Below are 26,817 nucleotides of genomic sequence, written 5' to 3' on the forward strand. Positions count from 1 at the left end.
GACAGACGTGTCAAACATTTTACATGATATTTAAAGTGTAAACACCTGCTGAACTGTTGGATGACACCATCACGGCCACATAAGGAAATGTCCTTTGTCATGAAAACACATGTTGGAGATTTACCGTTTATAAAGACTTGTTGGATGTTTAAAACGCACATGATCTAAATTCTAAGGCATCTAAAAATCACATTCTTATAATGAATGTCTGTATCTTAGATTAACATTTATATTTAAGAGGTTGGATTTATAACATTTAAATAAACATAAGGAAGTCCTACTTAATTCCAGTGTAATCAAAGCTCTGCGATGGTCTTAATGGGATGACTTGGCTTCTTTTATTTAAATAAATTTAACTTTTCTTGTTGCTTATGTCAATATTATTTCCCTCTGAAGAAAGTGCTTGAAATCAGAAGGGTCAGAGGGAGTAGCAGAGTAACAAAGTTTAAGCCCTGCTTTGGTGATTTTACACAATCGCTGTGAACTTTTTCAGGTGCTCACATAAACCAGCAGCTGGACGAAACCTACAGTACACAGTCTGCTCAAAAGTCCAAGAAACTAGTTTATTTTTAGTGTACTGAGAAAAAGATTAAAACATCACGTTGGCCGATGACTTACTGGGGCAAAGTTAAATGGCTGTGTGAGATTACAGTGCAAGGAAAATGTAATACACTGATCCAAGGCAAAGCATGAAAGCATGCAACCTAAATAAATAATGTAAAACACACTTTCTAAATAGGTAAAAAAAGTTTTGCTGTCATAACCTAACATTTTGTGGGGACTTAATCTGGTCCTGTAACTGTTAATCATCACTATGTGTGAGCTCTTTAATGAAAATGAATATTTTTAAATGCTAAAGTATAATTATTTTGCTATCCATTTTTAATTCCCCTCAAAAAAAAAGAAAAAAAAAGGCAGGAGTTAATAGTAAAGCCAAATTTCTCTTATTTAAATTAGTTTTAGTGGTTGAATGTTATGCTTGATTAATTTCTGACTTCTCTGAGACACATCCGTTGTGCCGACTCAAATTTCTGTGTATAAAACATAAATTCAGTCAATTTTAAACACGTTTTGATGGACTTAAAGTTGTTTTGTTTTAATGACAGGCAGCCTGATACATTTGTAAAGCACTGTATATAAATGTATATATGTAAAAACACTTTCTAGGACCTTTAATCTGAAGTTTATTCTTAAGAATGAGCCTTTCTGTATATTTGTCATGCGATAATAAATCAAGAGTTGTTTTCTTGGCTGATTGCACTGCACAAACTAACGAGTCATGTCCAAGAAAAACTGATCTCATTTCACTAAAACCTGATCAATACTCTGCTGTTAAACAAACGGCCCAGACCTCGAGCATAATCTGGGTCAGGTCGAATCAGACGATTGCCATTTAAGATCATAAATATTTGCAAATTATAATCACAATTTTATGTTTATACTTGCTAATAATGTTTTTGGTGGCTTATAAATGGGGGCAAAAAGGGGACGACAGACAACAGGAATGTGTGATGATACAGGAGGAATGAACAAAAAGGTAAAAAGGATTCTTTGCGCAGTAAGATAAGGAAGAAAGTAAGCAAATGGAGACATGATAATAATGGAAACAAAAAAAAAAAAAAAAAATCATAAAAACAAACAAGACAATGATTTGAACACAAAAGAATTTATTTTTGTGTATGACAAAATGTTTCTCTATGCTTGCGAGCACACAGCTGTACAGTATGCCAACACTCATGCAGCTAAAATGAGAATAAAAGGACGACGAAATGTCTGCCCAACACAATGCAGCACTGGTCTTATAAATACTGCATTAATTAAATATATATATTAAAAAAAACTCAAGGTGATATAACTCTGTGGAAACACTCAGTGTCACAACAAAACAGAATGCAGACATGTAAACATACACAAAAGGAACAAGTTACATTCAAATAAAACATTGATTGAAACTTCTCTTATAAAGCTCGAATTGCAAGATGCAAAACAACAACAACAAAAAAACCCAAACACAGTTTTTCCTTTTCTTTGGGTGAAAATACAGTTAAGACTGAGCTTTCCTACTCAGTACCGTCCCTCCACAAAAACAGCTCACATGTGGCGACACAAACAAAGCTCTTTATTCCTGCCTTTTTAAGCGCTAACGCATTTTACGAATTTGCTCCGGCTTCATTTAGATGAACTCAAAGTATTTTGGCATTTAGCAGAGACACAAACAGCAGAATTAACCGTGGGTTTCTTTTGGTCTGACTGACGCTGAGCTGAAATGATGAACTGACTGATCAGAAAGTTTATTTTCTCATCATCATCATCAAGGCTCAAACATTTTGGTTTTCAGCTTGTCTGATTATCTTTAGGTTTTAAGAGCCCGTCGGCCGGGTGAAGTGGAATTGCGATGGGTGTATTTTTTAAGCTTCACGAGCTAAAATTGAAACGATATTTTCATAGACATTTGTATTTCTTTAATACCTTTCAACACAGTGCAAAACAAAATATTGATAGAATCAGATATCTGCCTTCTGTTCATTCGACCTGCTTAGCCTCATTTTTCACATTCAGTAGTTTCAATCTTTTTACTATAATTCTACCTCAAAAGATTGTCTATATGGCTTCATATTAAACAAGTTACATTGAAATATTAAACAGTTTCTTATACTTTCACTATGCAAAAACATATCCTGATTATCCTGATTCCTCATGTTTCCGCTATAGATTTAGGATATCACTTCACAACAGACTCTTGAAAGCAGGCACTTCTTATTCCATCACTACGAGTGAAATGTTTACATGGTAAATCATAACAAGATTATTGCACAACATGCAATAAAACATAATAGTCATAATATCCAACTAGAATCTAGATGATGTATTCACTAGCTGCATGTATAATAATAATAATTATAGCAGTAATATATATAAACGTATTCTAGTTCAACTGAATATGTTTTTTGTTCCAGCTAAATGGCCCCATACTTAATCATTTAAGACCAAAATATTAATAATTATTCCTCTCTGCTCTCACGATGGTCCGAGACGTCTCCACTCAGCGGTTTATTGCACTTTTCAGTTGGCTGAGAGCTAGTGTTCAGGCTGATGTTAGTGAAGTTATTGACGATCTTTCATTTTCACAGTACTTTGTGCTTTGGGGAGAGATATTATAGCCGTGGAGCTACATAACACTCTAATATTTGTTCGAAGCACTGAGGAAACAGCGCACCCTGTGAAGTAAGACAACTATGAAGAAGAACAAAAGATTGCACAAAAAACGGTCTCAAAAATAACCATAAAAAATATCTGTCTTACAAATTAAGAGCAAAATAATAAAAATTAAAGAAACTTCTAAAGGAACTTTTACAAAAAGCAAAAATAATGAAATATTAAAACTTCACTGGGTTTCATTCAGCAACTGTGGGTTCGACAGCTTGTTCAAGTTGCTCGAGCCAGCTCATTCAGTAATATGGCTTGTTATGTGCGCGCACACACACACACACGCTTCTGGAGCCAGCGCACACAAACCTCTGTGTGCATATGAGTGTGTGTGTGTGTGGGTTAAATACGGGTCATCTTAAAGAAATGTGACCAGTTTGAGTAACAAAGGAGACAATGTGGCCCAAACACGCAACGAATGGCTGCACAATGGCGTGCACACACACACGCACGCTTGCACACACAGATTCACACAATCTCACACCAAAACGTTCCCGACATGTCTCACTCTTGCTATCTCCATGGCCGAATTTTCCCCTTGACAAACCGTCCCGATGAAGTTCGTCTCAACCCACACTCCCACCTCGTCTCCTCACGAAACATCCTCTCCCTCTCTTCCCTCCTCTGTCTCTCCCTCTCTCTCCTCCTCCTCTCCCTCTGTCTCCTCTCTCTGACCTCCCGGGGCAGCAGGCGTGGTAACCTGCTTGGAATTTCTTTTTTCAAGATGCCAAGGGTTTGGAGTTTTATCCTGACCCTGAGCGGCAGCTTTTTAACGACCTGCCGGGCTAGTTTTAGCACTACAGAGTTAGCTAGATCTGCCAAGACGCCGAGGGGGCGTCTGCCGAAACGCTTCACCCACAGCAGGCCCTTGGCTACAAGAGAGGTGCTCCTGCATTGAGCCTGATACTCCAAGGCCAGGCTCTTTAGTGGAACTGGGATTTTGGACTGGCGAACGCCCCAGTTGCGGCCTGCTTTAGGAAACATCTCATAAAGGTTACGCTCAGCCATACCGCCCAGCACCGACTGGCACATGGCAAACAGCGGCCGAGGCAGGCGGAAGAGGACGCGCATGCAGAGGCGGTTGACTTTGCGGGGCGCGTGCTGGAAGAAATCACGGGCTGGCCTGACAATCAGGACCACGACCAAATAGAGGGAAAGGAAAATGGAGGGAGAGCTGAGGAAGGAGGCTGAGATGAAAATAATGGGGATGTAATAAATCCCCAAACTGATGGAGAGTCCTAAACTGAAGAGGCCATTGGCCCAGAGGCTGAGAGTCAGGTAGGTGGAAAGCGACAGAGAACAGCAGGAACGAAGGAAAAGGTATGAGAAGAAGAGTGCTAAGAAGGCAAGCTCAGCAGAGAGGAGAACGGATGCCACCGAGGGCAGGGGTGAAGAGCGGCGGAGGGAGAGGAGGAAGATGGAGAGCAGCAGCAAAGTGAGGTTGGAAGGCTGTGCAGCGACAGAGAGGGAGAGGAGGAGGCAAATGCCGTGAGAGAAGAGTGAGGGGAGAGAAGTCTGGGCAGGGGGCGCGGGTGGGGGTGAGACGGGTATGGGCTCCAGCTCCTCAGAGGCGTCAGGGAAGTAAAACTCTGACAGCTCATCGATGTCTCGCTCACGCAGCCGCCTCTTTTCTGGGGACGAGGACAAGATGAGCTCCGACGGACAACCGTCAGCTACACCCCTGCCCTCTTCTTCTTCATTGGTCTCTATGCGTGCAGATTTCCCATGATCCTCTTCGTACTCCCACTGCACTCCTTCTACTTCCCTGACTTCTGTCTCCTCTTCACCGACTTTCCACTCAACTACATCTTCTGATTTACTTCCCTCCTCGTCTACCTCATCCTTCCCTTCAGCCACAGCGACACGCACACCCTCCACCTCATCTACCCCTCTGCTAAAAACTTCATCTTCATCATCTACTACTCCATCAAGCTCATCCCCAACATCATACATCTCCTTCGCCGCCACCTCGCTCTCCTTTTCTTCCTCTAGCTCCTCCCCCCCTCCCTCGCTGTCCCAGCTGCCGCTCGGCCCCTCTGTCGGCTCGCTCTTTCCCTCCTCGGGAGACCCCTGGCTCTGGGTGCTGTCACTCACTTTGAGGCTCTTGGGCTGTTGGCGGACCTCCATGGCGTGTTTCTGACGCAGCTCTTGCTCACGCCTCTTGTTATACTCCATCTGGTTGGTGAGCTCCGTCTGGTGTTGCGTGCGAATCAGCTCGGCCCGCGTACGCTGCACCAAACTCAGCTGGCGGAACTCCAGCTCCTGGGTGGATTCGTGGTGACGCAGCAGCATGGCACACTCCAAGTCCTTCAGAGTCTGCTTTTTGTTCAGATCCTGAAGAAGAAGGAGAAGAAAAAAAAACAAAAGATGCAGAAGGTGATTTGTAATACTGGGAGGACAGAAACCTGCAATAGCCACCAAAGGATATCTTGTATCAAGCTACAGTTACTAAAAAGTATGAATTTATGGGTCACTTATTAAAAAACAAACAAATTATTTTCTTTTTCAGCCATACCGTTGTAGATTTGCTGCTGCGCTTGGGATCATTGTCCTGTTGCATGAACCAGTTTCAGACAGACAGACTCATCTGACTGTAGAATACTTAGAGATACACAGGAGTTCATGACCCAGTGACGGCAAGGTACTGAGATCCTGTCGCTGCAAAACGAGTCCAAATCATATGCTAGTATGAGGTGTTTGTGCCGTTTGCTTTTCTCCAAATGTAGTGCCGTGCAAAACACGTCCACTTTAGTCTCACTTTCCAGAAGTCTTGTAGTTTATTCTGATGCTGCTTTTCAAGCCAAAGCTTTGCTGCCATGTTCTTTTTAGAGAGAAGAAGCTTTCTCCTGAAATCTCTTCCAAAAAAGTCCTACATGTTTGTCTTTTTCTAAGTGTACTGTCATGAACTTAATACTTGATACTAATTGAGACCTGAAGAGTCTGAGATGGTTTTTTGCACTCCCTCCAAATACTGCAGTTTGACTTTGGGATGAATTTATTGGGGCGTCCAGTCCTGGGAACAATGTTTTTCACTCACTGTAGAACGATGGATGCAGGTTGTTGGGAGATTCCCTTCTAACCCTTCCCAGAATAATGGCAGCAACATTTAGTTCTTTAAGATTGTTGTTGTGTTTCCTACTTGGCATTGTGTCAAACATCTGAATGCTTTAGCAAACTCACAAAACTTTTTAGATGTGCTCACACTTGCTCAGTTAATCAAGTGTATTTGATTAGCGGCACCTGGGTGCTACTTTACCCATTTTACTTTACCCCTGCACTCATATATATATATTTGAAAAATAAACTCTTCTCTAGATATTAAGTATAAACCCTAGTGTTCCCAAATAAAAGACCACTACATGCAAAACGTCATTTTTTCAGTGCACCTAATTTTCCAAGCCATTAATATTTTGCTTGTGCATTACTGTTACACATAGATGACAATAAAATGAATTGCAAAAGTCTTAACATTTATAAATATTTTAAAACAATATCAAAATAAAAATGATATTAATGTGCTTCAAAAGACTAAGAGCAGTACCTCTCTGAGCAGATCCTGCTCCAGGTTGTGGCGTGACAGCAGCATCTTCCTCTTGTACTGGCGACACTGCACCTCATAATACTGCCTCTGCCTCCGCAGCAGACCTGCCTCTTCCTCAGCCTGCCGCTGCTGCAGGCACTCCTTCTGATGCACCAACCACTCCTGTTTCTCCCGCTTTGGCGTTGACTGATTCTCGTTCAGTTCCTTGAGAGGAATAACAGCAGCGTTTAGCTCGGCTCGCCGTTTGTGCAGCATTATACTTACCCGTCAAAATGAACTGATTGCAGTTGGAGTCATGAAAAAGAAGACACTCGTATATTTGTTGAAACATAATGTGACAAAACTCAGAAGCACCTCTTTGAGCTGCTCTTTGCGCTGGCGATACTGTCGTTTCTGGGAATCCAGCAGGCCGGTCAGCTCCTTCTTTTGCTGCGTCAGAATGTGCTGCTGGAACTTCTTCTCCTCCGACACGACCGCCTTTCCCTGGAGGATAAAAGCCCAAAAACATTTACAATTAGTGATGATTATTTTATTGATATTGAGTCTTATCAGTGCTCTTACTGAGACAACTCTCTGTATGCTGGTGAGAGAATGAAAACTTTTCAATGGCTGCTACACTTTGGAAAGATCATCAACTTCATATGAAGCAGGCATGTGTACACTGAGCAATGTGAAAGTATTGACTAATATTAGCAAGACTAACAACACAGTGAGTATCAGAACCACACACTGTTGTTTGACATTCATCACATATATTTGAATTTATTATATTTCTCTGTGATCCTCGCTCACCTCTTTCTCCAGGATACCCTGGTGCTTCTTGGTGAGTTTTTCTCCTTCCACTGAGAAGCTGTTCCTCAAATTCTCCAGCTCTTTGTCCAGTCTCAGCTGATGTTCGTCCATCTCGGCCTTCAGCTTGTTCTCCAGGCCCATCAGCTGCTTCTGGTGCTGACGCCGCATTCGCTTATACCTGTGAGGAGAAACACGGTTACCTAATGGCTAATAATCAGCAAGCATTACTAAGCATTTGAAGCCCTTTGTTTTCTTTTATTTGTATAAAGTTCAAAAACATGTGCAAATACACTCGTTTTGATTGTCCCGTAACACCATCAACAATTCACGACTGTGACCTCACCCGGACATCTGCTCTCTCAGTGCAGAGCCCTGCTCGTGTTCCTGGATCTGACGGGTGACCAGTGAGGCGGTCCTGATGGTGGCAAAATGGTCTCGGCCTCGTCGACGTCTGCCCCCTCCCCCTCCTCCTCCACCACCACCAGCAGATGCAGCTTCTCGCTGAGAATCAACCTCTGGCTGATAGGGATCATCATAGATGTTGTCATGGCTCTACAAGGTGGAGAAAATTAGAGCAATTAAAGGTGGCTACAAATGAAAAGTTTTCTCTCAACTCAATGTCATCCTACCGCTTCAAATAAATGAAACCAATTATTGCCAATGCAAAAACTCCCAGGAGGCTGCTTGCTTAGCAAGTCTGCTACCAGGCATTTGTTTTGTAGGTGTCACATTGCCAATCTGCTGTGCATCTGGTTCTGCTTTTGCCTTCCTTTTCCTGTAGGTGGCACCAGATTGCGCTTATAAAACTGGTCAAGGGGAAACAACAGAACAGCTTCTCCTTTGGCTCATCCAAACTACAATAAAAAGGTAAAATAGCCCAACTATAAGTACCACTCAATGCTTTTAGCCCGAAAGTTACACGTCTCTCAGCAGATACACACCAGACTCACACTTAACACTGCAAGCCTGAGTTCGGGGGGGGGGGGGGGGGGGGGGCAAACCCAAACAAGCCCCAAGTACCCTTCAGCATATGGGTCACCTGCTTATCCAGGTGAGTCACGGCAGTGATTGAGGAGTTAGACTGTTAAACAACACATCCACCCACAGACGTGTTAACACGTGGACTGACCAGCGGCTTGTGCAGGACTGAGCTATTGGAGGTGACGGTGTGCTCTCCCTCCTGCATCATGGCCATCTCCCCACTGTCATCGGAGCCGTCTGCCAGACTGTTGACCGAGCTACTCTGGGAGCTGGCGCTGATGGACATGGATGGCAGAGAGTGGGAGCTCTCCATGCTGTTGACTGTGCCGGTGCGCAGCATGTACTGCTCCACATCCTGGAGGGAAAAAATAAAGCAAGTTTTTGCTAAAATAATGACAAAGCTCAAAAAAAAAAAAAAAAGAACAAATAGAGTCTGTGATTGAGGGTTATTTGCTCAGTGGGACTGTATTAAAGAAAAAAAATGATACTGAGCAAACATATTTAAACATCCCAAACAAATGCAGGTCTGATAGATTGAACCACAGTCGCTATTCTTTCATTTACTTTTGTTTAAATGGCCATCAAAGAATTAAATAGATAAAAAAGTCTTTGTATGAGGACAAAAGGGTCTTATTTACCTTACGTCTTTATTCTTATAGTAACCAGTGCCTTTATTTACCTCAACTGCAGACAAGAATAGGCCTTTAAAGCAGCTTTTCGGTAGAAGCAGACACATTCATGCGCTTTGTGTTCATGAGTACAATTGTTCATGTTTCAAGACTCTTATTTGCTCTGTCAACATTACTGTGTTATGCTGGGCCAATCCTGTTTCTATGAGATTATATTTAAAAAATAAATAAATAAAATTGCAAAATATCATCACCATTTCCCCTATTTTCTCATTTGTGGATTAAATAATTACCATTGGACTCTAGCTTTATTTACAATTGCAATGCAATATAAACAGCAGCAGTTTATATGAAGCAAATCCAAAACAAAACATCATCACATGTCCCTTGACAGAAGCGCTTTCTTTCTTAGTTTTACAAAAAAAATAAAGAAAAAAAAATCAGGAGAGAAACTCAAATATTTAAAGCGAGCTTAAATTAAGAGATGACCCCAAAGAGTGCTGTTTGGTATTTGTTAATTGTACTTTCATGTTTCAGCTTTCTTAATCCCCTTTCACATATGAAGCAGCTGTTCTCATGTTATGTGCCTGTCTGATGTCATTAGCCATTTCTGGGCCCAAACTCTTTTTGTGGTTTCGCTAATAAGAAAAGAAAACTGTCCACTGATCAATATTAGAGGCTTGTTTAAATTAAATAGGATAAAAGCATTACAGGGTTGATACATCATCACCCTTTCTTACCTCTTCCTCGTCGCCTCCTTCAGGTGCGGGACCATTGTGCGCCTCATGAAAGAGGATTTTCTTCATCTTCCGGTACTGAAGGTTGTCCAGCTCACGAACAGCATCCTTGGTCCGTGCAATCAGGTCCATCACAACTGTCATGGGACGCTCTCTGCATAGGAAATGGTGCTGGGTGGATGGAGGGTTGAAAGAAGGGGTGAGATGGACAGTGACAGGATGAAATACCTCAGTCTGACAGTTAAAAATACATAGATATGCCCATCACTGCTGACACAAAATTATACATCCAAGTAAAATAAAATCATTGTTTTTCATTAAAAAAAACAAAAAACAAAACTAAAAAACACAAAAAACACAACAACAACAGAAAAAATCTCCTTGGTGATTATTTGCTTGCACACTGAACCTTCACTCAGTGTTTTCCTTCAAGCCTAAAAATCTGTTTTGAATTTAAAGCATAAATTTCATTATTTGTCCAAAAACAACAACCTGAAAAGAAACTGCTAGAAATAGAAGAAAATATTTTTCATTCTATTCTCTCAGTTAAAAATTAATCACATGGCTGTTTGTACCTTGAGCAGCACATCAGAGGTAGGTCTGTCCTGGGCGATCTTCTGCAAACAGGAGTCCACGAAATTGCGGAAATAATCAGACCTGAAAATTGCCAAAACGTCATGATTATACATATAATTTAAGCAATGCATACTGCATTATTACACATATAATAATCTTAATTATGTTATAGTCCGTTAAAGCAGCTTGAGAGATTTGTTAGCTCAATTAAAACTCAGAAAGCATTAAAAATGTCCTGATGTGGAGACAAACTGGTTAAAAAACAGCAGTAAGTGTCCCATGAGAAATACTGAAGGGTTTGTCCACAGTTACCTGAGATGATTCAAATAATGTAACAATTTAAACACTGATCTATAAGAGCATGGCAGCAAACTCAAAGTGTGAGTTCATCCCCATGTTCAAAAAGCCTTAATAACAAGTCATTTTTATGAAACCTATTTTTTTTATGTGTATACACACACACACACACACACACACACACACACACACACACACACACACACACACACACACACACACACACACACACACACACACACACACACACACAAAACTAATTGTGAAATAAATTACAGAAAGACACAGGTCGGTTGCAAAGCTTCGTCTCTCACCAGTGATTAGACTGCAACACAGGGCTCTCATTCTGGGCGATGTGGTATAAGGCACTCATAGCATTCATGTTGAACAGAGGAGGCTTCCTTTCCGCTGCAGAATCACAAAGCACGACATAGTGTGACAGAGAAGGAGAGGCAGACAAAGAACAAGGAAGGGGAAAAAAAAAGAAGAAAGAAAGAAAAAAGTAAATGGCCGGACTCTTTCAGCTTTGTGAACACAAAGAGCACTGTATGGCCATCTCTTACCCAGCTCTATGCAGGTGATGCCAAGTGACCACACATCCACCTTTCCGTCGTACTGACCCTCATCCATGGCTAAGATCACCTCAGGGGCCATCCTGGGTGGAGGAAACAACAACAACAACACATCAGCAGTAATTCAGCCATTTCCAGCCCTCTCCCTTTAATCCAGCACACAATGGCACCTGGTGGCTCACTGTTGTTTCCAGCATCTGCCCCACCTAAACAGGCAGCGTTAGCTTTATGCTCATGTAGAGTAACAACAAATAATTCTGGCTGCTGAACAGTGAGAGGTGGGAGTAAACCACTTGGTGATTTAACCAGGATTGGAAAGGAAAGATTCGGTGGCAGAATAACTAACAACTTAAAATTAAACACATGCTCATTCTACAGATCAAAGTTTTTCCCGGTGTGAACTGTACTCTGCCTGCTTTGAATGAATTTGAATGTGACATTTGGGTGGCCACACCTTGCTTCACAAATGCGAGCATAAATGAAGCAGAGACGGCAGCGTTTAGTCAGCTATCTTAGGTTCAATGCAAATTAAAGCATGTTACCCGCATGATTAGAGACTACACTTTATCTAGACACCAGCAGTACGCTAGATATTAATGAATAATAAATTGTCAAGATCGGAGGAAATGTATCTGATTTTACAACTGCACAACTAAAAATCAACACACGCACGTTAATGACAACATTTAAAGATTTCGACTATATTTACATGTACGAAACATCTACAATGTGCAAACAAGCTCATTTAAGAGTGCTGCTGCTTCTCACTCGTCTTTACACTCAGTGGACAAAATAGACGCCACATAACAGCCATGCTAACAGTCTGAAAAGCTCATTTCGCCTGCACAGACATGACATCATCGTCTTAGGGATATCCTCTTTCTTTGACATCACACAAAGCTAGGAGTAGAAAAAAAACAGAGTGAAATGGAGAGCCCAGAGCCTGAGATTACTTATACATACACTGACCTCAGTATTTGAACTTTAACATGAGCTGCTATGATTGTAACAGAATAGAAAGGCAAGGAAAACACGGCAAAACATCACAGGTATGTTTTAACCCCTTAACGCCTAGTGTATCATATTTGATACGCACGATTTTGGTTAGTTTTTGAGGCTTCTTTGAGAATCCACAATGAGTAGGCAAGTGAGACACTGGTTTGATGTTTTACCAGTAAGGTGTTCCCACGAAGGAGTTGGCTGGAGCGACAATAGAGGCCGAGCCAAAGTCTCCCAGTTTGACCTGACCTGGCTCTGTCAACAAGATGTTTCCGGCCTTCACATCCCTGAGAGAGAAACGATCAGACAGGAGAAAATGACGGGTGAGGAAAAACATGACGGAGACAAAACAGTTTGAGAGAAAATGCATCGTTGGAGGCTGGGGAGCAGCATGATGCACAGTGTGTAAGCACAAGCACCATTGCATAAGCTTATCTCAGGCAGCACAGTTTGTGCTTTCTCCCCTCTATTTGTTTAGTCTCTTGTCAGAAGTGTGGGGGAGGAGAGCAGAATAGATCCAGATAAGTGAGAAATGAATAGGGGTTACCTGTGAATCATGTTGTGAGAGTGAAGATACACCAATCCCTGCAATGCACCATGGGTTATGGCAGCTATCTCCACTTCCTGCAGCGGTTTCTTGTGGACTGAGTGAAGAGAGAGATTTGGAAATATCAGGCATTGTTTATGTGAACGTAAACTCAAACGGGTAAAACATGGTTTTGTCATTACTAATTCGTTTTACTTACCTTCTAAAAGGTCAGAAGCTGAACCCAAGCAGTACTCCATCACCAGCTAGAAGAGAGACGGGGAGTGTTAAACCAAGAGTATACTTGGTGTTAAAAACGTTGTCACACTTGACCTAGGCGGAAAGAGCTTTTTTTGTACCAGAGACTTTGACCCATTTATCAAAGTTTTAACACTGCTGTCACACTAAGGTGGAGTCCGGGAAAGTGTTCTCATGTCCACCTCACAATGGAGCTCTGAGAGCCAAAGTATGCATGAGATGTAAAAGCTAACCATCCTGCATAATGTAACATTATTTAGGTGTCTATAGATAACAGCACACCTTAAAAGTGAAACATTTTAAGCCTTTTTTGTTTTAATTTTGATGATCGTGACTTATACCTTGTGAAAATCAGACATACAGAATATTTTTAAACGTGGTTGGAGCTCCGTTACCATGAATCACTGCATTAATGCAGCATGGTGTACAGGAAGCCCAGGCTGCTCTGATAGCTGCTTTCATTCTGTCTGTATTTTTGGGTCCTGTGTTTCTCATCTTCATTTTGACAATAACAACACAGATACTCTGGGGTTCAGGTCAGATGAGCTGGCTGGTCAATGAGGCACAGCAATACTGTGACCAGCAAACCATTTGCTAGTAGTTTTCGTACTGCGAGCAGGGGCTAAATCTTGCTGGAAAAGGAAATCACCATCTCTCTCCATAAAGTTTGTCAGCAGATTAAAGCACAAAATGCTCCAAATCTCCAGGTGGGTGGCTTTGTTGACTGTAGACTTGATAACACAGTGGATCAACTGACACCAACATGAGGAGATGACATGGCACTGCAGAAACTTCACGCTGGACTTCAAGCATCTTGGATTTTGTGCCTCTCTACTCTTCCTCTAGTCTTTAGGACCTTAAATTTTACTTTTATGTGGAAAGAGAAGCACTGAGCAGCCGTCCAGTTCTTTTTGATGTAGGAATGCTAAAGTTGTAGCTGCTTTCCTGGAGACGTACTGACACCAGCCTCAGTCCACTCTTTGTAAAGTCGCCCAAGTTCTTGAATAGATTTTCTTGACAATACCAGGCTGCAGCAATTCCATTAATATGCTGTGATCGAGCACTCTGCAAACAGCCAGACTTTCAGCAACAACATCCTGTGGCTTCCCCTCCTTGTGGAGTGTATCAGAGATCATCTGAAGAACAGTCCAGTCGTCTCTATAACTGTGGTTACATGTACTCAACTATATAGAGAGACCCACTTAATTGCCACTCTTCAAACACTAATATACTAAAATATTGTAGTTTTATTACAAGAGCTGCTCATTTCCATGCACTACAAGGCAGACTCACACAAAAAAGGCTTTTAATACTTTAATTTTTGGATGAATATGTAAAAAACAAAAACAACAAAAAAACAAAAACCCAAAACTTTCACTTCGTTCTAATTTTCTGAAATGCACTGATATGTTTTGTTAAAAAACACAAAACACACCAGTTAATTACAATGATGTCATTTTTAGAGCTTTTTTGTTTTTTGCCACATCAACTTTCTCCGGGGACTGAGAGCCTTTTGAGGATATCTGGAACGAAAAACTGCATTTTGGCTGCAGAAACCAGAGACTATATTTAATTCCTGCAGTCACGGTGAAACAAACAGACTCTGTGGCAACTGCAACTTGACTCAAGCTGCACAGAAAAAAGGAGGAAGTACCAGAAACCAGTTTCAATATTAGAACAAATGGTCAACGTTTCATGTTTTTATTCACACTGAAACAAAAGGCAAGGTTTGCTGTTCTCTTCCTGACCGAGAGAGAGAGAATGTAAAAGACGGAGCTAAGGGGGGAGAGTAAGTCGAGGGGTGAGAGAACCAAATTTGATGGTTGTTATTATCTCAAGTTGAAATAAAAATAAAACGGTAAACTGAGTATTTATCTATCAATCACAGCACTGCTTTTACTCTTTGACATTTTTCAAATATAGTGAAAATGAACACAGGAATGCTGCAGAGGGGACAAAGTTCTGGGTGTATTTTTACAGGCTGTTGGTGGCCCAAATATGTGCATAAAAAAGAAATGTGTTTAAAGTGGATGCTGAAATATCCCCAACTATATTCTTTGTTTTATTTTCTAAATGTGTGGTACTGGGAATGTTAACATCTTTAACAACCTAAGCAAGTCACTTTTAAAATCATTCATTTGAGTAACACAACACTGATGACTGCACAGCTTTTGCACACACTCACCCAGGCTGTGTGCTCTCTCAGGTAGCAGCCACGGTACTCCACAGTGTTGGGGTGGCGCAGTTTCTGGAGGAACTTCACTTCCTTGATGATATCCTGCCATTTCTAGGATACGAGCAGAGCCTTCATCACTCTATCCATTAGATATTACATCTGCAGCAGATCAGCCATTAGAGAGTCGCCAGGTCTTACCTCATTGGACTGTTTGCCACTATAAGACATCTTCTTGATGGCCACCACCTCATTTGTGCGGATGTCGTGGGCCTAGTGGGGAAAATTTAAGGACAACATGCAGTAAATTTTTTGAAGCTTTGGATGCTGCTCGAACCATCTTTGTCACCATTTCTTTAAATAGCACAGACGCCTTCGCCTTGTTTTCTTTCCCCTCCACACAAAGTTAATTGCAAGCAAAACTCAAACGCTTAAACCTGGCTGAGAGCATCAGTGCAGCATTTATTCCACAAAGCACTTGAGACACATCCATCAATGCTCCTCACATTAAATACAACAAAGAAATGGCCATTACATAAAACGAGCATTTCTGCAGAACTTCCTTCCCTCTTTTCCTCTGCCCTCCTATCATCCCTTCATCCACGACTGGCTGCTTTTCATCCTTCATTAAACAGGGACTTTTATCCTGCTCTGAAAAGTTGTTCTCCTACCCTGACTCGCACTGTGTTTTTACTTTTTCCTTCTCTGACCCGCCACCTTTCATCTTCAGTCAAGAGGTTTATCCAGCTTGTGCTCTTAATGGAAGTACCACCATCTGTCAGCTATTCTTCTTTGCTGCGCTTAGCTTTTCTTAGCATCAATCACTCCGACTTCAGCAAGATTTATAGCAGTAATTACATTTGAACCAAGTGAAATCCCCCCAAAAAACAATGCAAAAATCAAAGTATGAAAGAATTTTTTAATTACGCTATGAAAATTTTGCCTGTCAAGGTTTTTGTTGTTTAAAATGTGCCTATGCACATAAGCACGACTGGCCTGCATGTAGTTTAGGTAATGAGTCATGTTACCTTACTTAGTAAGATCTGTTATTTATAGTAACTTCCTATGAGGGAAGTAATAACCTCTCAGGTGGGCGCTGAAATGGTTTATATGCAGGAAGAACTGAGCCTACACTGTTGTCTATGGTGCCAAAACACTGATCAACTTACATAAGAAGAAAAACAAAGCCAGAGAAATAATTAGACATTAATAAGACAATAATATATATACACAAAGGTAATGATTTTCATTTCACCTGCATTCTCATGCTTACATTATATAAATTCAGTGAAGAACAGCTGTATACAACATTATGAACACCATGCTAACTACTCAGAGACTGCAGTCTTAAATTTATAACAAGCAGAGCACTTTTTAAAGTTTGCCAGATGACTGAGTCAGTGTGTGACTGAAAACTAAAATATCATCCAAACTCCAGAATTCAAGAACCGATTTTCAGCGTACTCGGTCAACGTTATTTGTCCGTAGCCTGTCCCCATGTTTACATGCCTTCAGGTAAGCTGCATGTTAAAACCACATACCTGAACATTTTCCTACAACTGAATTCAAACGAACATAACTACACACCTACAACTCTGTTGCAGAGCTGACAAAGATCAAGCACACAATTCAAACCGATAAATGAACACAAGTATCTGAAATCATATTAAGTAACAGGCCTTCACATTTAAGCCTGCACTCAGGGGAAAGCACACTTAAGGGCTCTTGTGTGCACTCTATCACATTTCTATTAAAGAGCCAAACCCTAAGAAAACTAACTTACAAAGTACACTGCTCCGAAGCTCCCATGGCCGATCTCCCTCAGGTCCGTGAAGAACTTCTCGGGATCCTCCCTCGAGAAGAGCTCAGCCACCTCCGGGTCCTTCAGGCTCCCGGCCCGCACACTCGACGGCATGGCCAGCGCCTGGTGAGCGTGGAAGAGACACACTGGGTGAGCATCTGTTATTTGGAAAGGATACCAACATTTGTGCTGAAAGCACGAGTTGCCTCGGAAACACGGTCTAGTCTGTCACATGAAGTCGACACACTTAGATCTCTGTGGTGGAAATTGTTGACACTGATGTCACTCATGCCATTTAAAAAATATATTGTTCTCAACCAAAGATGAAAGGGGAAAGCAGTACAAAGCACAAATCTGGGCTTACACCCATGTTATTTCTTTTCTTTCTTTTTTTAAGGAAATACACAGTTTCTCTTACACATCATCTACAATTTTATTTCAGTCTTATGAAATATGTTTTTTAAACCTTATTAATGCTTTTTCTTCTTCTCCCACACATATACTGTCATGTATTGCAGAAGACTGTCTTGCAATGTACGTATGAGGCTTGCAGAGATGCAGCACTATATCAAAGGATGGTCCTGGCAACAATACTGATCAATTTCTTGAAGATCTGGAACATCTTTTTAATGTTTCTAAAATGTGTGGCACGCTGCACTGAGCAGAACACTGCACACATAGACGTGTGGCTAACATAAGCAGTGTTAGCTTTCTCTCCCCTCCTGGGGTAACGTCCACACACTTGAACAGAATGTGCTTTTGCATTGCTACAGCAGAGCTCTTAAATACTAGTTTACTGTGACACAACCTACATACATCCTTTTTCTCGCGATCACAATACTGCAGAACTGCACCGGCTAGGCAGGGCTGCCATCCACACTTCTTGTTCACAACTTCCCATCACACAGAGAGGAATCAAGCCGTCTGCCAGAGCTGCAGTCCTGGCTACTAATGGGTGGCTGTGTAACATCTTAGATCCAACAGTTAACTAGCATTAAATTATACATTGTAAAATACTAGTTTTTCAGTTGCAGGCTAGCGAGAACAGCAATATTCAATTGCAATTGCAATCCATCATCATGCAATCATAGCCTCCTGAGACCCGGCCTATTTGTTAATGTCCTCTGTAGTGGACACACAAATGAAAAAACAAACAAACAAACAAAAAAACAAAAACAAACATCAACTGAAAGATATTTTTCACTTCACATGAGGATGCGCCAACTTTCCCAACAATGTGACCAACACACTGCTCTGCAGATCCATCCATTATTTGCTGTTCTGCTTCTTAGGAGCAACCCACTTTGGTTTATACTTATAAAGTAGAATAGAAACCCTCATATACTGATTAACCAATGCGGATCCTATAACATATTCACGTGAAGGCCCCATCCTGTAACCACCAGGACTCAAAGGATCTGCTGCCACACCAAAGACGCCCCCTTGATCATGTCATGACAGGTGGGATCTTTTATTTCTTGGTGGCACAAAAGTGACTTTTATGGTTTTAATCTTGTGGCTCATCAATGTGCATATATGTGAAAAGAGCTCATAGGACTCAGCAGCCACCGATTAAATGCACTCTAAAAAAGCAGAAGTTTTGACAGTTTGCTGGTCTGGAGCATTCAGATGTGTGTTAACACAATGCCACAAACTTCCCAGCAGGGAATGTCCCAACAAATTCAAGATCAGACCATTAAATGTTCAGAAGAACAAAAACAAGAACTCTACAGGCCCCAGTTAGCATTTTAAATGTTAAAGTTCATGACAGCACATTGGCTTGTTTGGAAGAGTTGGCAGGAGAAAGCTTCCTCTCTCTAAAAAGAAGCTCATAGCTTAGGCTTTCAAAGCAGCATGTGAACAAACCACAAGACTTCTGGAGCAATGTGCTTTAGACAGACGGGACCAAAGTGGAGATGTTTTGCGACGTGAGGAGAAAACCAGGCGGCATATCAGCACTAACACCTCATATCGACGATAAAGTTGAGGAGGTGTGATGATATGGGCTTGTTTTGCACAGGATCTGGGCACACTGCAGTCAATGAGTCAACCATGCACTCCTCTGTATACCAAAGTATTCTAGAGTCAAATGTGAGACCATCTGTCTGACCGCTAAAGCTTGGCTGACATTAAGTCATGCAACAAGACAGTGATCCCAAGCACAGCAGCAACGTGTGGGCAAGAATTTCTCCACAATCATGTGAGAGACTGATAAAGTCATACATAAAACCATTACTTCAAGTTATTGCTGCCAAAGGTGGCTCTACAGGCTACTGAGGCTACTGTCTGTCTCTATATTTAGGGTGAACATGGCTGGCCACACTTACCGCTGTACAACTTTTTTTTTTGTTTAACACTGAAATTTGTGACACATAATGAAGTGTTTTATACATCTGCCTAACAAGCAAAAGATCTCTGGTTCGATCCCAGGAAGAGAGAGAAATCAATTTGGGATCGCCTAATCAAAGAAGTGGAGGTAGCCACTGTGGCGGCCACCATGTGAATAAGGGAGAAGCTGAAAGCAGCTTTCTATTTAACACTGCAATAAGATATACGTTTTTTTAATTGCTATATTTTCACCAAACACAGAATATACGGCTTTAGCTTCAGTACAGGGAAACAAACACCATTTTTGAAGCACATAATCCATTTTAAAGATCCAAAATGATCTTAAAATGGTAGATGCAACATTTTTTTCCTCGAGCTATTCTTTCTTTAATCTCCCTGACACATGAAACTATGATTAAAAAAAAAAAAAAGACTATTTCATATTATTTTCTTTCTCAATGCTGAACAAAAGACTGCTCTCATACAATGATGTTGTCATTGGTCCTTCAGCAGCCCGCGCACAAAACTACACAGCAACTGCGACAAGATAAAAGGTGTGCTTCTGTTAAAACTGAAGAACAAAACACAGACGGGCGAGGTTGAACAACCAGGTGGGCTGGATTGCTTTTTTTCCCTATCAAAATGTTAAGATAGTGACTCACACTTGGTTTGATTTGCATTTGTACACACTTGCACAGTATTCTGATAGGCCTTATAGAAATACATGAATTAAAGTTCATATGATTATAAGGAGAAGCAGGCATCAAACTGACTGTGTAGTGCATTGCAGAGCATCAGTGAGACTGGATTTCTGAGGCCGATACCAACAGCCAAGAACTTCAAAAGACCAACTGCAATATATTGACAGGATCTCTTTCCCCCCCTAAGCCGTTTCTTTCTTTCTTCCTAATGAACTGTGACCAACAAGCAAATTGAGGACTACATTTTGTAGCATTAACTTGGCCCTGTCTGACTTTCCATACAGCTTTTGAAATGTTGAAAACCACCAGACAACATCAGGCCAAATTCCACATAAAAACTGCCAACCAGTTTAGCAGCCCCATGTTTTGCATCCTGTGTGGGAACAACATGACAAAATTTACCAGTTTTAAGTGAAACAACATGTAACCACTATGTTTTGGAGAGCTATCATGATATGGCTAAATGAGTGCGGAAGACCACGTTTAAATATGCGGGCAATTACTCGTCAGTTTTTAGTATGTCCTACTGAGAGAGCTGATATTAGACTATAAACCTTGAAATAACAAAGATGAAACGTGATGTCTGTCTCTGAATTCTAGCAAGAACCATCAGATGTTTTCTGAAGGTCAAAATCAACGCATTCTTATATGTGAACCAATCCCCCCCCCCCCAAGTGTGGTTATGGAAAAGATATCTTTTGGAAAAGCTGAATCAATATAGCTGTTATATCTTTACCAAAGGAAAAAATTGGAAAAGCCAACTGATGATACACTCACATGCACAGTACAATGGTGAATGTTTTTGTGTAGCTGCAGTGCAGATAACAACTTCTCCCTGTGTGATGCACAGTGTGTCAAAGTTAGCAGCCTGGAACAAGTTGGGTCATCATGAGTCATTAAGATTTTATCAAGGGTTAAACCCTTGATAAATGGGCATTGGCAGCTTTTGCAATTTTTTAAGTTCACAGTCACCAATCAAGCTCAAGTTTTTCCCAAACCCTTGAACATGAAAATACCAAGACTCACTTGGCCATTTTGATTCTGAAAAACGGGAAGCATTAGGTTCCCTTTAAAAATGGGAAGTTCTCTGACGACTGTAACTAAGGCAAAAGGAACCTTGTAATCATTTTAACGAAACCATCCATGTCACGTTAACACCACACAACGTCTGCCACAATTACATGGTTTCACCAATGATTCTCTCTTTAACATACATGCATTTTACAACATCAGAGAAGCACAGACCTATTGTGCAAAACATGTCTACTGTGTTTGACTGGTCAGGCACATAAGCAATTATCCATATATGTGCTTGCCATCAGCATCAGCTGAGCGAGCTAGACGGCTTTTTTCACTCGGCTGCTCAATTAGGCTACCCACGCTCCTGCTCTCTATAGAAATCCACATGTATTCAACAGCAGCTTGACAACAACTCAAGAATGTTCAAGGTGCAGGCCAACAACAAGCTTCCACGTCAATGTCAAACTCCCCAAGATCTGAAAATCAGGCAGCTAATCATGCTAGCCGGTGTCTCCCCTGCAAACGGGGTGGGATGCGCTCACAGCCCCGCATGTTGAATGATTTATAGCACGTCTTACCGTGGCTTTTGGGATCCACTGTAGCTAGCTCTGAAGCTAGCTAACCGGCCTGGCTGGAAAATAGTGGTCTTCACTCCTCTTTCCTCGGTGCTGGTGTCTATTCAACACCAATAAACCACATTCTGCCTGTCGATGCTTTTACTTAAACCCCTCTCCATCCTGATGCCCCCAGTCAATTGGACAGCTAGCAGGCGTGTGCGACTTGACATGAGTCAAGTGGCAGTCAGTTTAAGTGACAGCTAGCTAGACCGACGCCTGCCAGCTAACCTAGCAGCAGCAGCAGCGTCGTCGTCCAGAGAAAATCAGCGGCTAGCTCTGGCTGCTGTTAGCACCAGCGCTAACTAAATAACGCAACGCCAGGAGCTGCCGGGGACGCTTTCAGTGGGAGGCTGGTGCATTCAAATGGACAGCTCCGCTCCGCTCAGCACTGTGCACTGTCATTACGATAATGCTGTCGGCGGATTTCATCAACAGTTCGTGTTATCCCCATTTTGCTCGACTCTCATCCGTTTTTGTTCAGGACTTCATGATGGCGGAGCGGGGCGGGAGCCGAGCGGAAAACGGAAGTTGCTCTTCTTCGACGCCTTTCAAACGAACACGTGAGGCGTAAATAGTATCCTCACGTGGCCGAGGAGGTTCGCAAAAACATAACTGAACTGGTAAGAGCAGCTTCGCATTATTTATCAGGGTTCGTATAGTTAACTAATGTGGAAGCGTATTTCAGTCAAAATAAATAAAACAACAACAAAACAAAACTATGACCATAATTTAAATATTTAGGACAGGTATCTCAAAATTTCAGATTAGGAATCTCAGAATTAGACAGATAGAAAGGGACTTTATTAATCTACACTGGGGTAATTCACTTGCTACGGCCGCAAAACGGTCAGAAATAACAAGAGAATTGGGGATATATTAGAAAACAATGAAAAAAAAAATAAGGCGCAAAAATGCTAAAACCGCTAAAAACGCAGAAGTAAATAAAAGACAATAAAATAAAATAAAGCAAAAATAAAATATAGGCTAATATATACACTAAAAGACATGTCACAGTAATTATATGTACATAAAGTGCAGTGTGAGTGATTTCTCAGGTATTTATGTGCATATTGAACAGTCGGATTGCTTCCAGGACGAAGGACCTGTGTTGGTACTTGGTCCTACACAGTGGCTGTAACCGTCTACTGCTGAAGGAGCCACTCATGGCCTCCACATGCTCATACAGGGGTGAGATGTCTTGTTCGTAATGGACATTAGCTTCGGCTAACATCCTCCTCTACTGATTCTAGAGGACTAAATGATTCCACAAAGCATCAAGCGTTATAAAAAATCTCTTAGTAATGTCCCACAACAAAAAAACAAAAACAAGACTAAATAAAATCAAGTTATATCTTTAAGACTGGAAGTAAAATTGCTTCAAAGTACTGTTTGCATTGTAGTAACTATTCTGAACTCCATCCATCCATCTATCCATCCATCTATCTCCTTTCACTTACTTTAAATCAGGATCGCAGGGGCTCTGGGGCCTATCCCATTGATAATAGACTCTCAACATTCATTTTATGCAATTTAACTGTGAGAGTTTGGTAAGTTTTCCCTTCTTAAACTACTTGGACTTTTTCAGTAGTTTCAGTAGTAATTTCAGTTGTTTTAATGCTAATCTTTCTGCAGTCATCCTGTAAACAGCACGTGTACCATATGGGATACAAAACAAATGAATGAATGAATGAAATCTTTATTAATCAGACAGACACTGTAGAAATCTAAAGATAAAAGTTCATATTATATGTAGGGTTTCTTCTGCTAAACCAATCTGAAATGAGACTAATTTGCTCAACAGTTTATGCCGTTTGAGGCAATGTGTCTCCAGAGTTTGGTTTTTAGATCTAAACCAAATAAAAACCTATGTAAGACCAATTTTGTAAAGTTGGTCTTACAAATATAGATAAAATGTTTTAATATTGGCATGTATTAATGATTTGTAATAACACAAATAATCATCTGCGTCCAGAAAATGTTATTTCTGAAAAAATGCATTGCAAAATCACATAAAAATCCACTGTTGCTATAAATCAACCATCAACTCATGCTGACTGATTGTCAGCATTGCCTAAAACAGACACAGCAAGTACGAGAAAACACCTTTGGTGCATGTATTTTTATATTGGCCTACATTATGTCCTTAAACATCTGCAGGCCAGCCTCATAAATAGATTACACAGTGGATTGCGTGTCCTGTTCAATGTGTTCCTTTGTGAAGGTGAGAAAAAATAATAAATAAATGAGAGGATTTGATTCAGATAACAATAATTAAGCTCTCTTAATAATTACATCATACATAGTGATGTAAGTATTTAAAGCTTAGCTCAGTGCATATTAATAAAGTTGTTTATTATTTCCTTATCATAGTGGCCAGCATTTGGGATGACAGATCATTATGCAATCTTTACGGAGAAATTCTGATGCTATAGCGTGATGAGATTGCGGGATTTTTCCAAAACTACTATATAATCCTTACTGAGAATTAAAAATGCTATATAGTGATGCTGTTGCATAACCTAACAGAATGACAGACATGTCTAGCAGTGACCTACCAGCATCAGTCAGCCATCATTTAAAATCAAGACCAGTACGTGGGCTACAATGTTTCAGGTATTTGTTACCAGTGTGTAGGGGTAGAGCTTATTCAGCGACTATTAAATGGGATTTTTTTTCCCCCAAATCCCTTTTCACTTAAATGGATTTTGTTGTTTTCCTTCATTCAACCTGATTTGATTTCAGATGATGTCTGCACGCAGCGGCACGTCATCGCAATCACACATATGGCTTGTTTGGCACGGCATTTGCTGTCTTAATCCACTCAGTATAATCTGTGTTGTGCATTTTCAGATGGTACACACACACACACACACACACACACACACACACACACACACACACACACACACACACACACACACACAGAGAAATATTATCCCCTCAACCTTTTCGGTGTGTTATGATTCTCAGAGGCTGGTCAGGCTGTAACTCCAACAAAGAACTTTCTTATGAAAGGCTAACACAGCTGAGGAAGTCACACTTGTAGGATTCATAATTTAGTTTTTGCTGTTTTTACTGCCTTTAGGCATCGTAAACCTGCTCTGGTTTTTATGTTATCCTTTGTTGAGCACATTGAGTTTCATGTAATGAAATGTAATATACAAATAAAATTGCCATTGCTATTACAAATGTCTTGGTCTACTTATTAATCAAATAACATATTTTTCATCAGCCTACAGCTAATGTGAAGTTTCCCCCCCTTCTATAGTTTTTTTCTAAATCAGGCTCTCTTCACTCATATACCTCCTGCCCTCCACAGACATCTTTCAGCAGCCGTGGATGTGATCTTGCATAACCCCTCAGCTGGCCCACCACTGCAACGACAGAGGAGAGGGTAAAAAAAGGATGATAAATCATTATTGGTTCCTGTTGCATTGCCCAGCAGATTATGCTTCTTATGCAAACAGATTTCTGGTAAATTTACATAACAGGAAGGCATGCAAAGAGAAAACGGTCAGGAGAAGAGGACACACACGCCACCGAGTCTGTTTAGTGTTTCAGCTCATCTAAAAATATCAGACTAAACATTTACATGGTTTTTGTGGAACACTCCCCCCCCCCCCCCCCCCCCAAGCTGTTTAGATAAAGAGCTTCAGCAAACAAACTATCCAGCCATATTTGTCACTTATGGTGACATTTTAACCGTTAAAGCTAGTGTATTATGTTTCATACACAAGGTTTTGTGGGTTCATGAGACTTCTATATAATCAGTGTGATTTTTCTTCCCCCGAACAACCAAAGTAAATTGAAAAAAACATACCTGATGTAGATTATACAAATTACTCATATGTGGAATTTAATATTCTATTTAAAAAAAAGAAGAACAAGAAGCAAAATTCTCCCCACACAAAACCTGAAGATGTCGTGAACACTGTTAAATCACAATTAAAGTCATTTATGGGACATGTGAAGCAGGTTCAACACAGAGGAAAATTCTCTGAGCAGCAGCAGTAACTCTGGCAGCTCATTACTCAGCTTTGCTTATACAGTGTATTTTTCTGTTTTACAGTATTTGTGATTTTCTTTTGCAGCATAACAAATATTATTGTTAGTTTAAGAATATTAAACCTGCAATAGCAGTGTAGCTTTACTGCTAATTACAGTGTTTTTAATGTGCTAAACACATTTCAAGCATATTGTTTGTAATAAAAGCAGATTTTTTCCTGATGGGCTTATGACCTCGGTTGGGGTAGGTGTTCATGAACACAACGTGATATTTATTTAGTAAATGTTGGTCCCTGTTAAACGGAGGATGAAGCAGGATATGCTTTGTTGTTGGAGTATCTTGTGATTGACAGGGAAAAAAAGATTTCTTCAACAATATAAGAACAAAGAAAAGCAAAAAGAAACGAATGATGTTGTTATGAGATCTGCACATAACTAAACTTATAATTTAAATGGTAAATGGCCTGCATTTGTATAACACTTTACTCAGTCCCTAAGGACCCCAAAGCGCTTTACGCTACATTCAATCATTCACACACACATTCACACACTGGTGATGGCAAGCTACATTGTTGCCACCGCTGCCCTGGGGCGCACTGACAGAGGCATTTTATAATTTAAAGAAAAGCCTCTATACTAGGCTTTACAGTTAGCTGGTTTTCACATTTCCCTAACAAAGAAAAGATCTCTGGTTCAATCCCAGAAGGACACACAAATCCGTTTGGGGTTGTATCAGGATGTGCATGTGATGTAAAAACTCTGCCTGTCAAACTGGCAAAAAATGAAGACACACACACACACATAAAATGAACATAAAATAAAATGCTATTTTAAACCTCTGTGTTGACTATTAACCTCAAACACAGCCGTAAATCCCTTTCTTCATTCAAATGTAACAAATAGTCGTGCAGATTATCACACAGTGGGATAATAGCTGTAATCGGCCTGTGACTCTTTAATACTTCAAAAATCTGTTTCACTCTGATGTCTTTGAAAATAATCAGGGCTGGAACAACAGAGCGATGAGCCAAATGACCATCTATTCTTGTATTGTGTT

The 26,817-nt window shown here is 40.8% G+C and overlaps 1 protein-coding gene across 2 annotated transcripts in view; it reads right to left on the reverse strand.

Annotated features, from left to right (window-relative positions):
• The window catches only part of taok2b (TAO kinase 2b), a 30,995-nt gene extending 8,681 nt beyond the window's left edge, over positions 1-22,314 (reverse strand). The window contains exons 1-17 of one of the 2 annotated variants that reach the window (XM_085170542.1): positions 21,717-22,313; positions 17,072-17,212; positions 15,490-15,561; positions 15,301-15,402; positions 13,078-13,123; positions 12,879-12,975; positions 12,505-12,618; positions 11,324-11,415; positions 11,075-11,168; positions 10,463-10,544; positions 9,891-10,058; positions 8,670-8,876; positions 7,884-8,092; positions 7,541-7,718; positions 7,103-7,231; positions 6,749-6,952; positions 5,302-5,541 (exon numbers count right to left, since the gene is read on the reverse strand). In XM_085170542.1, the coding sequence (XP_085026668.1) occupies positions 5,302-5,541; positions 6,749-6,952; positions 7,103-7,231; positions 7,541-7,718; positions 7,884-8,092; positions 8,670-8,876; positions 9,891-10,058; positions 10,463-10,544; positions 11,075-11,168; positions 11,324-11,415; positions 12,505-12,618; positions 12,879-12,975; positions 13,078-13,123; positions 15,301-15,402; positions 15,490-15,561; positions 17,072-17,203 (2,166 nt within the window). In that variant the 5' untranslated portion in view covers positions 17,204-17,212; positions 21,717-22,313. Of the gene's footprint in view, positions 1-1,647; positions 5,542-6,748; positions 6,953-7,102; positions 7,232-7,540; positions 7,719-7,883; positions 8,093-8,669; positions 8,877-9,890; positions 10,059-10,462; positions 10,545-11,074; positions 11,169-11,323; positions 11,416-12,504; positions 12,619-12,878; positions 12,976-13,077; positions 13,124-15,300; positions 15,403-15,489; positions 15,562-17,071; positions 17,213-21,716 lie in introns of those variants that run through there. The other variant, XM_085170541.1, reaches the window with a different exon arrangement.
• Between the last annotated feature and the right edge of the window lie 4,503 nt (positions 22,315-26,817).

This window comes from Neolamprologus multifasciatus, chromosome 8 (assembly GCF_963576455.1).
Source record: "Neolamprologus multifasciatus chromosome 8, fNeoMul1.2, whole genome shotgun sequence".
Taxonomy (NCBI): domain Eukaryota; kingdom Metazoa; phylum Chordata; class Actinopteri; order Cichliformes; family Cichlidae; genus Neolamprologus; species Neolamprologus multifasciatus.